At 38.2% G+C, this 14,125-nt stretch overlaps 1 protein-coding gene across 1 annotated transcript in view; it reads right to left on the bottom strand.

The window, feature by feature from the left end:
• The window catches only part of SYNPO2L (synaptopodin 2 like), a 70,737-nt gene that overhangs the window by 47,309 nt on the left and 9,303 nt on the right, over positions 1-14,125 (bottom strand). The window contains exon 2 of the mRNA XM_026711040.2: positions 6,179-6,330. Within this exon, the coding sequence (XP_026566825.1) occupies positions 6,179-6,330 (152 nt within the window). The remainder of the gene's footprint in view (positions 1-6,178; positions 6,331-14,125) is intronic.

The following is a 14,125-nucleotide window of genomic DNA, read 5'->3' as shown; positions in this document are numbered from 1 at the left end:
CAATGCAGAAGAGCTGAAGGCCGCTATGGAAGCATCCTGGTCTTCCATAAAACCTCAGCAGTGCCACAGGCTGATAGCTTCCATGCCATGCCGCATTGACGCAGTCATTGCTGCAAAAGGGGCCCAAACCAAGTACTGAGTACATATGCATGCTTATACTTTTCAGAGGTCCGATACTGTTCTATGTACAATCTTTGTTTTATTGATTGCATGTAATATTCTAATTTTCTGAGATTGTGGATTTGGGCTTTTCATGAGCTGTAAGCCATCATTATCACTATGACAAATCACGGCTTGAACTATCTTGCTTTGCATGTAATGAGTCTATCTCTTATATTAGGTTCACCTTTTCAGTTGCATTACTGAAATAAATGAACTTTTGCACGATATTCTAATTTTTCGAGTTTCATCTGTACATTCAGAGCTTCTATCTTCTAGATTTCTTAGAAATGTTAAATGTTAATTTAAATGTTAAATATGAAGAAACAGACATCCTGAGATCTCCAGAACTAAAGCACAAACAATAGAGTTAATTACGGGTGGGAGGCAGTTGGAAGGACCTATTATGCAAGGGCTAAATTGATTAATGATATATAAAGGCATAGATCTCTGTAATGGTTGCTTAATACTCTGACGATGTCAGCAGAGAATAAAAAAAGCTTAGTAAGTACAATAAATATAATTTTTAGTTCCAGAGATCGCAGGATGTCTGTTTCTTCTTTTACAAGTATACCCGGAACTTATATTTTTAGAATAGTTTGTTATATATATGTATGTATATGTATATATATGTGTGTGTGTGTGTGTGTGTATGTATATATGTGTATATATCTTTGGTTATTCGGGTTTTCTCCTGCATAAACTTGGAAGTATCTAGCCTAGATCCAAAGATCCATACACACACACACAACACACACACACACACACACACACACACACACACACACACACACACACAATATATATATATATATATATATATATATATATATATATATATATATATATGGATCTTTGGATCTAGGCTAGATACTTCCAAGTTTACGCAGGAGAAAACCCGAATAACCAAAGATACACATACAAATACCTGCTAAAACCTCATATATGTATGTATATGTATATATACATACACACACACACACACACACACACACACACACATATACATATATATATATATATGGTATTCAGCTTTGTTCGGGTCTTTTCCCACGTCATTATAGTTGTGCTTTTAAAGTTGTAGCAACGTTTCGGCAGAATCTCTTCTACCATCATCAGGCTTCTGTATTGTGTTTGTCTGTGAGTCAGACTTTCACAGCCATTTCAGTTTTAAATTTGGGGCTAGCCTACTGCTGTGCCAGAATGGTTTTTTCTTCATCCTGATTGGTTGGGAGTCTTGGTCTGTGTTTATTGGTCTTGGAGTTTGCTGTGTTCTGCTTGATTGGTGTTTCTAATATCTTCTGCCTGCCTACTCTTGAAATCATCAAAAATAAATACCAACCAGCTAAACACCTCGTGGAACAAGCAGAACACTGCTCAACCAACACATATTTCATATACAAAGGACAAAGATACAAGCAAATTGAAGGAGCCCCTATGGGATCACCACTGTCACCCATCATTGCAAACCTGTTCATGGAAGAATTCGAATCCAGAGCCCTAGTTAATGCCACCCACAAACCCAAACTATGGTTAAGATACATCAATGACACATTTGTGATTTGGCCCCATGGAAAAGAAAACCTAAACAGAAATTGTTTAGGTTTTCTAACATACCTAAACAGCACACACCCCAAAATCAACTTCACCATGGAAACGGAAACAAACAAACAACTGCCATTCCTAGATGTACTAATCTACAAAAAAGTAGATGGCGCACTAGGACACAACGTATACCAGAAGAAAACGCACACCAACCGCTACCTCAACGCCCAATCCCACCACCACTCAGCACAGATAAACTCCGTGGCCAAAACACTAATTGCCAGAACCAAATGCCTGGCAGACAAGACATACATAAAGACTGAACTATGCACCCTGACTAAAGTACTGACAGCTAACTGCTTCCACAAAAGCAAAATCACCAGCTTGATCCACAAAAACACACTGAGACTTCCGGTTTGAGCTTCTTCAGCAACAGACTGAAACCTCGTCTCTGCGAGGCTTCGATCCGTGCTCACCGCTGGAGCACCCCGAGCCGGCTGGTTTTGGGGCTAAGCCACCCTGTAGAAGTGGTGAAGAGGGGGGAGACTGCCAGCAGGGTTGAGGAGAGCCGCATCTCTCCTCCCCAGCTGGCCATTACTCCCTTTCCCGAAGGCGGTTGCAGCGGTGGTCAGAAATGGCCACCACAAAGAAGAACTTGACCGGAAAAGAATGTGCAGGAGGAAGATAAGAAGAGAAAGTTTTAGTTGACCGGGTCAAACATCAAAAGCAACAAATAAGGTACCCTGGAATTGAAACTGTTAAAAAACAATAACATTGTTCCTTAAGAACAATGCTGCGAAGGAGAGAGAAAAGGGAAAAGATTTGGTTTTCTCCTTTTCCTATACTGACGGCTAAGAGACTTAAGCAAGAAATTGGAAAAAAAATCCACTTTGACATCAATAGGTATTTAATGCTGAAAATAAAAAGTCAAAGGGATAATAAAGATTTCTGGATAATTAAAAGCTTTTGAAAACAGGAAAGGAGAGAAAAAGAATAAAAGGGTAGGATCTGGAAGGGAGGAGACTGCCTGGAATTAAAAAAGAACTTACAGCAAAATCTCAACAAGACTTCCAAAAGATACATTCTAACTGAAATATTGCAACAAAAACCCCAGGAAGAGAAAGTCGAAAAAGAAATAAGACGATATAACTCGGGACTGTCTGGATTACTTGATGATTTCTGGATTCTTGGTTATTGTTTTGAATGACTAAAATCAATTGGGTGGTTGTTTAAAACTGTTTAAAATGGCTCCACTTTTAGAAGAACTGAAAATGGAACTTAAAAAGTACAAAGAAGATGCACAAGAAGGGAGAGGTTCTTTTGGCATCATATTTCAGTTTTTAGAAATGGAGATTTGGAATTATGAGAAACAACAAGAAATGCCTGCAGAACAAGAAGATTGCAACAAAGAAGAAGCCATCTTTAATGAACAAGTAATCTTAGATGGGGGGAGAAAGTAAAGGGGGCAAAAAAGAATGGAAAATTTAAGATTGGGAAAAACAACTCCCCCCCCAAAAAATAGAGTGAAAAATAAGTATAAAATCAGAAAGCAACAGAAGAGGGAAATGCAGAAGAGAGAATTGGAACTAGAGAGACAAGGGGGTAAAAAGGGGAGGGAGAAGATGAGTGGGAAGAAAGAAAGGAAAAGAAGTTATAAAGGACAGAAGCAAAATATAGAGAAACAGGGCCTATTTAGAGATAATGGCTGAAAACTTAATGGAAAAAGGGATTCTGCAAAGGTACATAAGATAGTATGGTTATATTAGAAGCAGAAATAATTTTAGAAAATATGAAACAATGTATGATTAAAATGTCTGATAAAATAGCTAACGTAATTCAGTGGAATGCTTGTCAATAAATAAATGTAACAAAAGGTATATTCAATGATTTATAAAACATATGTGAAGAGAAATAAGGGAAAAATTAATTATGGAGATTATACGTGTTTTTAAGGAAGTACAATATTTAATTGAAAAGAAGTGTTAAAGATATTAAGAGTTTAATGATTATTAATGATAGAACTGAACTGGAATGGAATGAGGGCTTATAATTACATATATTTACAAACTTTCTTTTTTTTTTTAAAGAATATAGTGTGTATTATAAGAATGTACCAAGCAGAATTCGATTGGAAGTTATATATTATGTATTATATTGAAGGTCATAAACTTAAGATATATATTGAAGTTTAAATAAGAGTTGAATGGGTGTAATTAAAAGATATAAAGGTGTCATACTCCAATTAGTAACTACAGGAGAAAATTTGTTTAATGAGAAAAGATAATATGAAATTGAAACAGAACAGACAAAAGTATAAATATAATGATTTGAATTGAGATGAGATAATCAAAATAAAATTGAGAAAATTAAAAGAGGGGGAAAACTATATAGAAAATGTAAAATAGCATGATACGGAATAGAATACAAAAAGGAGCATGAAATTGAGTTTTGTGTCTGTATAAAGAAGTTCAACCTGGGACCATGCTATTTTCAAAAAAGATGTTTTACTTGTATTTTGTGTGTGAAAACCCAAATAAAACTTTATTTAAAAAAACACACTGAGACATAATGGAGACCTAGAAGATGAACAGACCTATAGAACAGCTGTCCTGCCCTACATAAGAGGTACTACAGACAAAATCAGTAAGATACTACACAGGCATCACATCAAGACGGCCTTCAAAACAGACAGAAAAATAGCAGCCATCCTAAGAAACCCCAAAGATAAAATTGACCTGGTAAACCAAGGCATATACGAAGTCCCCTGTGCATCATGCACTGCCACATACATCGGACAGACCAATAGAAGAATAAGTAGCTGCCTGGATGAACACAAAAATGCAGTCAAAAAGCTGGAACACACTTCCTTACTAGTCCAACACATGAAAGCCACAGGTCATAGCATCGACTTCAATGGCACCAAAACCCTAGCCATTATAGAAAACCCCAGCCACAGAATTATCAGAGAAGCCATAGAGATTGAAAAAAGACCTGAAAGCATGAATAGAAGAGATGATTCCAACAGACTGTCAATTATTTGGAAGCCTGCACTCACAAACAAAAAAATCTCCACACCACAAGCCAGGCAAACACCTGGGCACAAACAGACTCCCCCGATACCTCCAGCTCAAAAACACCCCAACCAGGCACCCAGATGAAACCTAGCTTCCTAATAAATGATAGCTGTCCGTTTACTCGGAGCCAAGCCGCACTAAAAGCATCCAATACAGGAACACAATGTTGCCAGCCAATCAGTACAAAAAAGCCACAAAACAGGCAGAAGATATTAGAAACACCAATCAAGCAGAACACAGCAAACTCCAAGACTAATAAACACAGACCAAGACTCCCAACCAATCAGGATGAAGAAAAAACCATTCTGGCACAGTAGTAGGCTAGCCCCAAATTTAAATCTGAAACCACTGTAAAAGTCTGACTCCCAGATGAACACTATACAGAAGCCTGATGATGGCAGAAGAGATTCTGCCGAAACGTTGCTACAACTTTAAAAGCACAACTACAATGACGTGGGAAAATACCCGAACAAAGCTGAATGCCATACATGTAAGTACCCGCGAAAACTTGAATGTATATATATGTGTGTGTGTGTGTGTGTGTGTGTATACACACACACACATATATATATACAATTGCAGTTACAATGCAGTTACACCAAGTAATGTTTAAAAAGTGTTAAGTTTAACAACATTTCTAAGAGAAGAAATATAGAAGATAAAAACTCTGAATGTACATAATGTATTGCATTGAATTGCAGTTCAGCCATAATATCCACAATATTAAGGGACCTACATCCTGGATACTCTGGTAATGTACAGTACCAACAACTAGATTTTAAAAGACACCCCAGGTGTTATTTTGAACTTTGCCTAGGAAAGCTGATACACAAGTCTGACATCCTGCTTAGAAGAGACTATCGAAATGCTGTGCTAAGTGGGCTTCAGCCTGGTCTGAATGCTTGTGCATCAGAGTCTCATAGATCTCATTCTGGTATGAACATTTGAGCAAAATATGCATAATAAATATCAGAGCAGAACCCTGGCACTGCTTTGTACTGAGAGCTTTCCATGCATTCTTTCACCTGAGTGCAGGAGAGAGAAAATTGGTGACATTTGTGAAATCAGGTATGATTCCACCAGAACTTTATGAAAAGCATTTAATGGTGTTGTTCCAGTTAAAAATACTCAATTTATCCCAATGGTTTAGAGCAGAGGTCTCATTCTCGCGGCCCGCGGGCCAATTGCGGCTCGCAGGAGGATATCCTGTGGCCCCCACTGTGATATGAAAGTATAATATTAGTGTATAATATAAATATAAAGTATAATATAAAGTATAATATTATGCTGGCCCAGCCTCACCCAGCCTCTGCCTCCAGCGGCCCCCAGGTAAATTGTGTTTGAGTCCCCGGGTTTAGAGTAATCAATCTTTCACTCAGCGCCACGAGAGGTTCCCTTACCTTGTAACAACAATGCTGAGGGTGCTACTGGAAGAATCGATGATCTGCATGGTAGTGGCATGGGAGAGGCCAGCACATGGCTTTCCATTAACAGATACAAGTTCATCGTTTTCCCTTAGGCCACCACGACACGCTTTACTTCTCTTGCGAATCTAAAAAAAGAAAAGTGAAGTAGGGATCAGCAGCCCAGAAGTGGCCCCATTACTTACTCAACTTTTCAAAAGGGGGTGAAAGAGTTTTGGGCAGAGGTCCAGTTAGGCATATCTACAGGGTATGATAACAATAAAATCAATAAAGTGGCCATGATGGTGTGGTGCAAGCTCTGCTCATTTTTATGTCACACATTTAAAAATGGGTGAGAGTTTCCATCACGGCATCACGGCCACCCTCATAATCAGCCACTTTGGGAAACTCCATCTGAGCAAGAAAATAAACAAATAAATATAATGTTGTATAATGTCTAGGTGTTGCCACTAACACAATGTCCTAAAACCTGTTGCTGGTGATAAGCTATTTTAACTATTGAAATATTTTGAAATATAACATGCAAAAGTTGTCATTAACAAATACTCAGATTTTTTTAAAAAACTCACAAACAGAAGCTGAATTGACAAAAATGTTACTGGTCATTGCCTTCAGGAGAGGCAGTGAGTCCCAACAGAGAAATATGGATAGAAGGCAGAGGTACCCTGGCATGTGGGGGGTATACAAGAGTAAGACAACTGTTGCCCACATGGTTGTCTCGTTGAGGGTTTGTCAGTCTTACAGATCAAGAAATCAACGCCCCAGGAAGACAAATAATGCTTTTATTGAGATTGGCAATGATAACACAATCTTGCAAGTCTGATTGGGCTGGACCTCTTTCCCTTTTTTTATATTCCTGTGAATTAGGGAGGTGTCTCTTCCGAATATTCAGTTTGTTGTGAACTTAAGATATTTCACCTATTGTTACTTTATTAACAGAGTTTATGTTCTACAGGTTTGCTGGAAGAGGGACACTGATTATTTTGAATAGGTGGAGAGGTGCATGGGGCGAGTTTCCCCCATCTGCCCTTTTCCCCCTCCCCGTAATGCAAGCAACACAAGCCTTGTGTTACCATGAGCCATGTGGGCGGCGCAGCCTTGTGTTCCCGCACAGCCTGGATTAATTGCTTTGGGGGTGACATTTCTCTGTGGACCACCAAAATTTTCTCGTGGACCACAAGTGGGCTGCAGCCCACCGGTTGGTGACCACTGCTCTAAATAAAATATGCCAATTTGTTAACCAGCTGTTTTCTGATGATAAAAAAATCCTCTCAAATTACTTTTGAGATACAACTATGCGGGGAATGTAACCAAACTGCCAAGGCAACTTCACAAGTAACTGAAAATGCAGAAAGTTTATCAGTTTTAGAAGAACTGGCTATTAACTTTCACTACAATAGTTCAAATGTAAACCTCTCAAAACAACTGAAAGAGCATAAAGAAAAAAGACAAATGTGGGACTTTTACTTTAAGGACATTAACAAGGTTGAGGATCTCGTGATAAAATCCTATAAGTCTTTGATAAAACTTCCAGAGAAGGAAAACATTTTACTCCATGAAGATAAGCTGGAAGGAGTGACTTAAATTTAATGAGTTAACTGGAATCAGAATGCATTTTTCTCTGCTTGATACGTGCAACTAAAAGAAAGGTTTGACCCAAAATTTGAATATATATATTTTTTTACATATAATGTTAAAGTAATTCTTAAAATAGGCAAAAGCTATTGAAAATGTATTTGAGAGTATTAAGAGAAAGTTAATGAAAATGATGTACCAGTTTAAAGAAAAACTACATTAAAAAGGATGTTTATAAAATAAAATAATTCTATCAGGACAGTTTGGAAGGAGGGATCTAAATCAGTAGTGGGATTCAATTTTTTTTACTACCGGTTCTGTGGGCGTGGCTTGGTGGGCGTGGCAGAGGAAGGATACTGTAAAATCTCCAGTCAGAGGTGGGATTTGCCGGGTCTCCGAACTACTCAAGATTTCCGCTACCGGTTCTTTAGAACTGGTCAGAGCCTGCTGAATACCACCTCTGATCTAAATGCAATACTGAAGTTTAAAGCTTATATGTTAAGAAGTCAAAGAAAAAATATTAGAAAGTTTTGATTTTTTTAGAAAAAATTTTTTTTTTAAAGTTTAGTACTTTGAAGGAGAAAAGGGGTGAAAAAATGGTTTTTTTTCCTTTTTTCAGTAAGGACAAAGAATTTGAAAGAAGAAAATAAATTTTATAAATAAAATGGTGACAGTTTACAAAGATTACTAGGTGCAAATAGAAATGCACATTATTTCTATAGTAAGGAAAATAAAGCAGGAATGGTTAAATTGATTATTTTATTCGAAGAGGAAAATATATTCTTATTTGGAAATCACTTCTGGAATCTGTGCTTGTGAAGAAAAAAACTGAAACTTTGACTTTGGTCTTGTTGATTAGAAAGATTTGGTGTTATAGGAATGGCTAGTTATATATTAATGTGTAAAAGCAAAAAGTTGGAGTATGTTTATCTTGTACTGTGCTAAGAAAAGTTGGGAGTAAATGCCCCTTTCTTTCTTTTTCTCTTTCCCCTTGTATCTCACACCCATTTCTCCCTGCTCCCTTTCCCTCCCTTAATTTCCTATTTTCTTTCCTTCTTTGTATTTTATATAATAAAAGAAAAATAATTAAAAAAAGAATAGAAAGTTGAACAGTCAACAGCAGCGGTTGAACAAGTTGACCAGAGGGTACAATTTATGACATTTATATTATGTAATTAACTTTTTAATGGTATTTTTAAAAACGTTTTGTAAAATTTGCTAAATTTCAATTCCACTGGAGTCATGGATACACTGAGTCATGGAAGCATTCTATAAGTTGGTCCACTTGAGGTATTCTGGTTCAAAAACTGTTGCCCTGTGATGCGCTGTTTTGCCCAATTAAAGGTTACAGATACGAAAGTCTCAATAGTTAGATATTCCTGCTGCTTGCAACAAGAGGCAGGAAAAATAATGTTCCTTTTAAGGATGTAATGGGCAGTCATCCCTGATAACAAGATGGGCCTACATATAGTTTTGTTCCTAAGTAAAATAAACCCATAAAGTACCATGATTTCCATGCTGAGGGGCACAGTAAGACTCGCCCGGTTGAAGTAATAAAGCTATTCAATCAAAGACAATGAATGCCCCTAGAGCTGAAAGATATGATCAAAGTCAAGTAAATAACCTTTGAACCATTCTCATTCGGTATGTTTTTGCTTTTGCCCTGAAGTACTTTTTAAATGGCAGGAGGAAAATTGACTCATTAGAGCTGTGGTGTTGGAGGAGGCTCCTGTACATTCCTTGGACACAAAGATGACAAACAAGGAACTATATAAAACCAGACATATCGCTGGAAGGCAAAAATCACAAAATTCCGCCTTATTTCAGCCATGTCCCACAATCAAACTCACTGGAAAATACAGTTCTCCTCAGAATGGTCAGAGCTAAAAGGAAAGAAGGTCACCAAAAAAAACCCCAGACACCATCAAAGCCAACACCAGCCAGAGAATAAAAAAACCGAAAGAAGCTGTCCAAGATTGACATCACTTTTTAAACAGCCAAACTAAAAGCAAAATACTTGCTTTCTAAATAGTACCATGTTGCACCTTGTGCTTTGGCTTATACAGAATCAGCTGACATTTTGAGCTTTGCCGAATCAATCCCTCCAGAATCTGCCTTGCCATAGTTTTTGGGATTTTTTAAATTATCCTGCTTTAATTTATAATGTTTGTTCTCCTATGGAGGTGCTCTGGTATGATCCAGCAGTGTACAGTGGCAGCCCAAAAAACCATGCAATCCTAAGTTGCATTAACAGAGGGATATAATTATTTTTCTAAAAAAACTCAAGGTGTTGAACATATCAATCTTCTTGTCTGCCTCCAAGATTCTGTCTTCTGCTTGACTCTTTCCGGCTGCCATAGAGACAGGTGGAGGAATAATTGGGCCTTGTGGGGGGAAGGGTGCTGGAGGTGGAGTTGTGTGAATTGTAAAAGTTGGGATGCTTTGTTGCTTACTGCACAAATGCAGTCACTTATCTTTCCAGGCCAAGGTCAACCATCTTGGCATACCAGATGTCTGAGGATGTACCCACATGATATTATACACACCTCAGATTGGATGTCCAGTTTGAATTGTTGGGGGTGGGGACATGAGATAACTTTATATATATAAAACTTCTGCGCCTTTTACCTCAGATCTTGTATTTCTTCTCCTGTTACCACTTCAATTTCAGTAAAAGTCCTTTTCTCTATAAATTGGAGTCTAAGGTTTTCTTTCTTGGAATTTGAATGGAGCCACATCTGACACTTCTTCCTATTTTGCACACAACAATCCTGTAGGGTGGATTGGGCTAAGGGATAGCGGCTGGTGCAAGATCATCCGACTGACTTTTATGCCTAAAGCAGGATTAAAACCCAGTTTCCTAATTTCTAACCTGGAATTCTGGAATGAACAGGGCCAGATGGACGGTGGGCCTGGTGTTTCTTGCTAGGGGAAACCTACCTAATCAGAGTCATGTCACTAGAGAACATCCCAAGAAAGTGAACTCTGATGGTCTGACCATCTGAGACAGGGTAATCTCGCAAAATGGTTGGGCATCATACCTTTACCTGTATAGGGCAGCATAAGGATAGGGAAATCTCTAAAGCTTTGCCATTATTTATTGGATTTTTGCAGCCCAGACATTATTGGGCTAATGTTGGAAAATCCCCAAATCTATACTTCCCCAAATCTATACTTCCAAAATGCCAAGCACTAATAGAAGCCCTGACAACAAATTCTAAGTTATGCTATTAACAAAAGCCTTTAGTAAGGCAGTTGGCTGAAGTAAGGTTAAAAACACAAATTACAAATGTTGAACTCATCAAATTTACAGACAACATCAAGTTGGAGAGAATATCCAAAATTTTAGAAGATAGACTCAAGATTCAGAAGGATCTTAACAGGCTTGAATTCTGGGCTCTACCCTTTTACAACAAAATGTTGAGTGAGTGGTGAGAAAAGTAAGGTTTGACACTTAGGCAAGAAAAACTAAATGCACAGGTATAGAATGGATGGAACCTGGCTCAACAGCAGTAACAGTGAAAGGAGAATATAGGAGAATATTTGTAGCTCAGGGTTGAAATGAAGGGTCCTTGGTGCTCTCTGAGCTTGATCGTTTTCATTACCCAAACAAGGTAACATCATCAGTGCACTCACCTAGACATCCATTCCAAGTATGACCCAGCAGTGTGACACGGTTGCCAAAAAAAGCCAATGCAGCCCTAGGCTGCATCAACAAAGGGATAATTTCAAATTCACATGAAGTGATAACATCATTTTATATTGCACTAGCGAGGCCATACTTGGAATACTGCATCCAGTTCTGGTCACCACAATACAAAAAGATGCTGAGGCTTTGGAAAGAGTGCTGAGAAGAGCAACAAAGATGATTTAGGGGACTGGACGCTGAAACATATGATGAATGGTTGCAGGCACTTGGTATGCTAGTCTAATGGAGAGACTAGGGGTGACATGATAGCAGTCTTCCAAGGTTTGAGATGCTGTTACAAAGAAGAGGGGGCAACCCATTGCCCAAAGCACCTGAGGACAGGACAAAAAGTAATGGATGGAAACTTAAAAAGATCCAATCTAGAATTAAGGAGAATTTCCTGACAGAAGAATTAATCAGTGGAACAGGTTGCCTCCAGAAGGTGTGGATGCTGGATCACTGAAGATTTTAAAGAAGAAATTGGACAACTGTTTAGCCAGACTGGTATTGGGTATCCTGTTCAAATAGGGGGTTAGACTAGAAGACTTCCACAGTCCCTTCCAAACCTTTTACTCTATGTTCTGATTAGGAAGTATAATGAAGAAACCACAATTGATACAATAGGACTGGAAAGTCAATTAATCAATCAAGCTTAAAGTGATAATTAAAGATGCAGAGAGCATTAAGACATTCAACTTTCTTTAATTAATAACAACTTGGAGTAATTGTAATTTGGATTGCAGGACCAGTAATGTAGACTACACCACCTCCTACACAGTAGTCCCTATTAAAAATCACCACCCACATAGCTATTAATTAAATGGAAGGCAATTGGTTCTTTAACAAGAGTTTAGCTTCACATTTGGCACAGTCCTGAGTGTCTCTACAACAAGTGTTCTTATCAGTTTAAAATGGAGACAAAAGGGAAAGTATCTGTTTTGGGAGCTATGACCTGGCTCGGAATTTGTTGGACTTTGATCACGCTCTGGGCTCCAGCTCCTGCTGCAATCTTAAAATAGCCATAGGCCATTCCATCTGCCGCATCTATTAGCACAAGTGCCACCGCCCTGGCCTTTCTCAGTCTTTGCCCTTCCCCTGCCTTTAACATTTGTAAAAAATGTGGAATGAGAACATGAAACCATAGATCAAGCAGCAGAGCACGAAGCTCTCCTCCTGGCTCTCCTCCCAACTGCAGGTCCTTCCGCCTTTCCCCCCTTTCTTCCTAACTTTCTGGGAAGAGCATCCAGGTCTCAGAAGCATGAAATGGCTACGCCAGGAATGGGACTGATTAAGACTGAAATGCCCCAAAGCCAGACCGCAGGTGTATCCCCAGGCAAGGAAGATCCTTGGGATTGATACCCTGAAATAAATAAATGGATCCCAGGACATAAAATGTCTGGATATGAATGTCAAGGAAAGAATATATTTGATATAAATATTTGATAGTCTCTTTGATATAAATATTTTGATATAAATTTAACAGAAGATTCCTTCCCTGAGTCTTATTTCTATGTTTCTGTCTGCTTTATTTACGTATCTGTCTGAAACTTAATAATTTCCTGTTGTTTTATATCCTTACAATAGATACCATTAATCATCTGCCAAGGTCTTCCACAAGAGACTCAGGTGTGACTAAGTAGATAACATCATAATGAGGTGAGCAGCCAGAGAATAAAAAAACTGAAATAAACTGTACAAGATTAACATCACTTTTTAAACAGCCAAACGAAAAGCAAAATACTTGCTTTCTAAATTTTGCACTTTGTGCTCTGGCTTATATAGAATCAGCTGACATTTTGGGCTTTGCTGAATCAATCCTCCAGAATCTGCCTTCTGATTCATGAGGTGAGCAGAGAAGGTATTGGAAATAAATTTAACCAAAAGAAATTATCCACCTAGTGACAATTATGTATAATAACCATGACTAGACAATAATACAATTGACAAATATCATGGCATTCTATCCCTCTTAATGGGCAAACCATTTGGGTCAGGAAATATTCTTCAAAGCTAGATGTATGCAAGATTCCCACCTGGTCCTAATATACACACATAAATATATTCCTAGACCCCTTGTAATTTTTGTTCTCCTCTGGAGGTGCTCCAGTAAGACCCAGCAGTGTGTGGTGGCAGCCAAAAAAGCCAACACAATCCTAAATTGCATTAACAGAGGGATATAATCAAGACCAAGTGAGTCTTGATTATATAGTCTTGATTACAAATACATATATATATATTTGTTTTCGTAGATTTTCACGGGTACAGGTATGTAGGTCTAGGTGTGTTTGGGTCTTTTCCCATGTAAGATTAAGAGTATCTTGGCGATGTTTCGGCGAGGTCCCACTCGCCATCCTCTGGCTGGTGCTTTCCTACTTGCACTGACATGAAGCCGAAAGTACCAGCCTGATGATGGCGAGTGGGACCTCGCCGAAACATCGCCAAGATACTCTTAATCTTACACGGGAAAAGACCCGAACACACCTAGACCTACATATATATAAATATATGTGTGTGTTTTTTCGTGGGTATTTATATGTATGGTATTCAGCTTTGTTCAATATTTTCCCACGTCATTATAATTATGCTTTTAAATTTGTAGCAACGTTTTGGACAAAAAAGACAAAAAAAACCGTTACAAAACAGACAGAAGATGTTAGAAA

The sequence above is a fragment of the Pseudonaja textilis genome, chromosome 4 (genome assembly GCF_049901715.1).
Source record: "Pseudonaja textilis isolate UNSWEBS1 chromosome 4, rPseTex1.2, whole genome shotgun sequence".
In the NCBI taxonomy this organism is placed as follows: Eukaryota; Metazoa; Chordata; class Lepidosauria; order Squamata; family Elapidae; genus Pseudonaja; species Pseudonaja textilis.
Note: the sequence above shows the minus strand (reverse complement) of the source record. Positions and strands in the feature narration are given on the sequence as shown.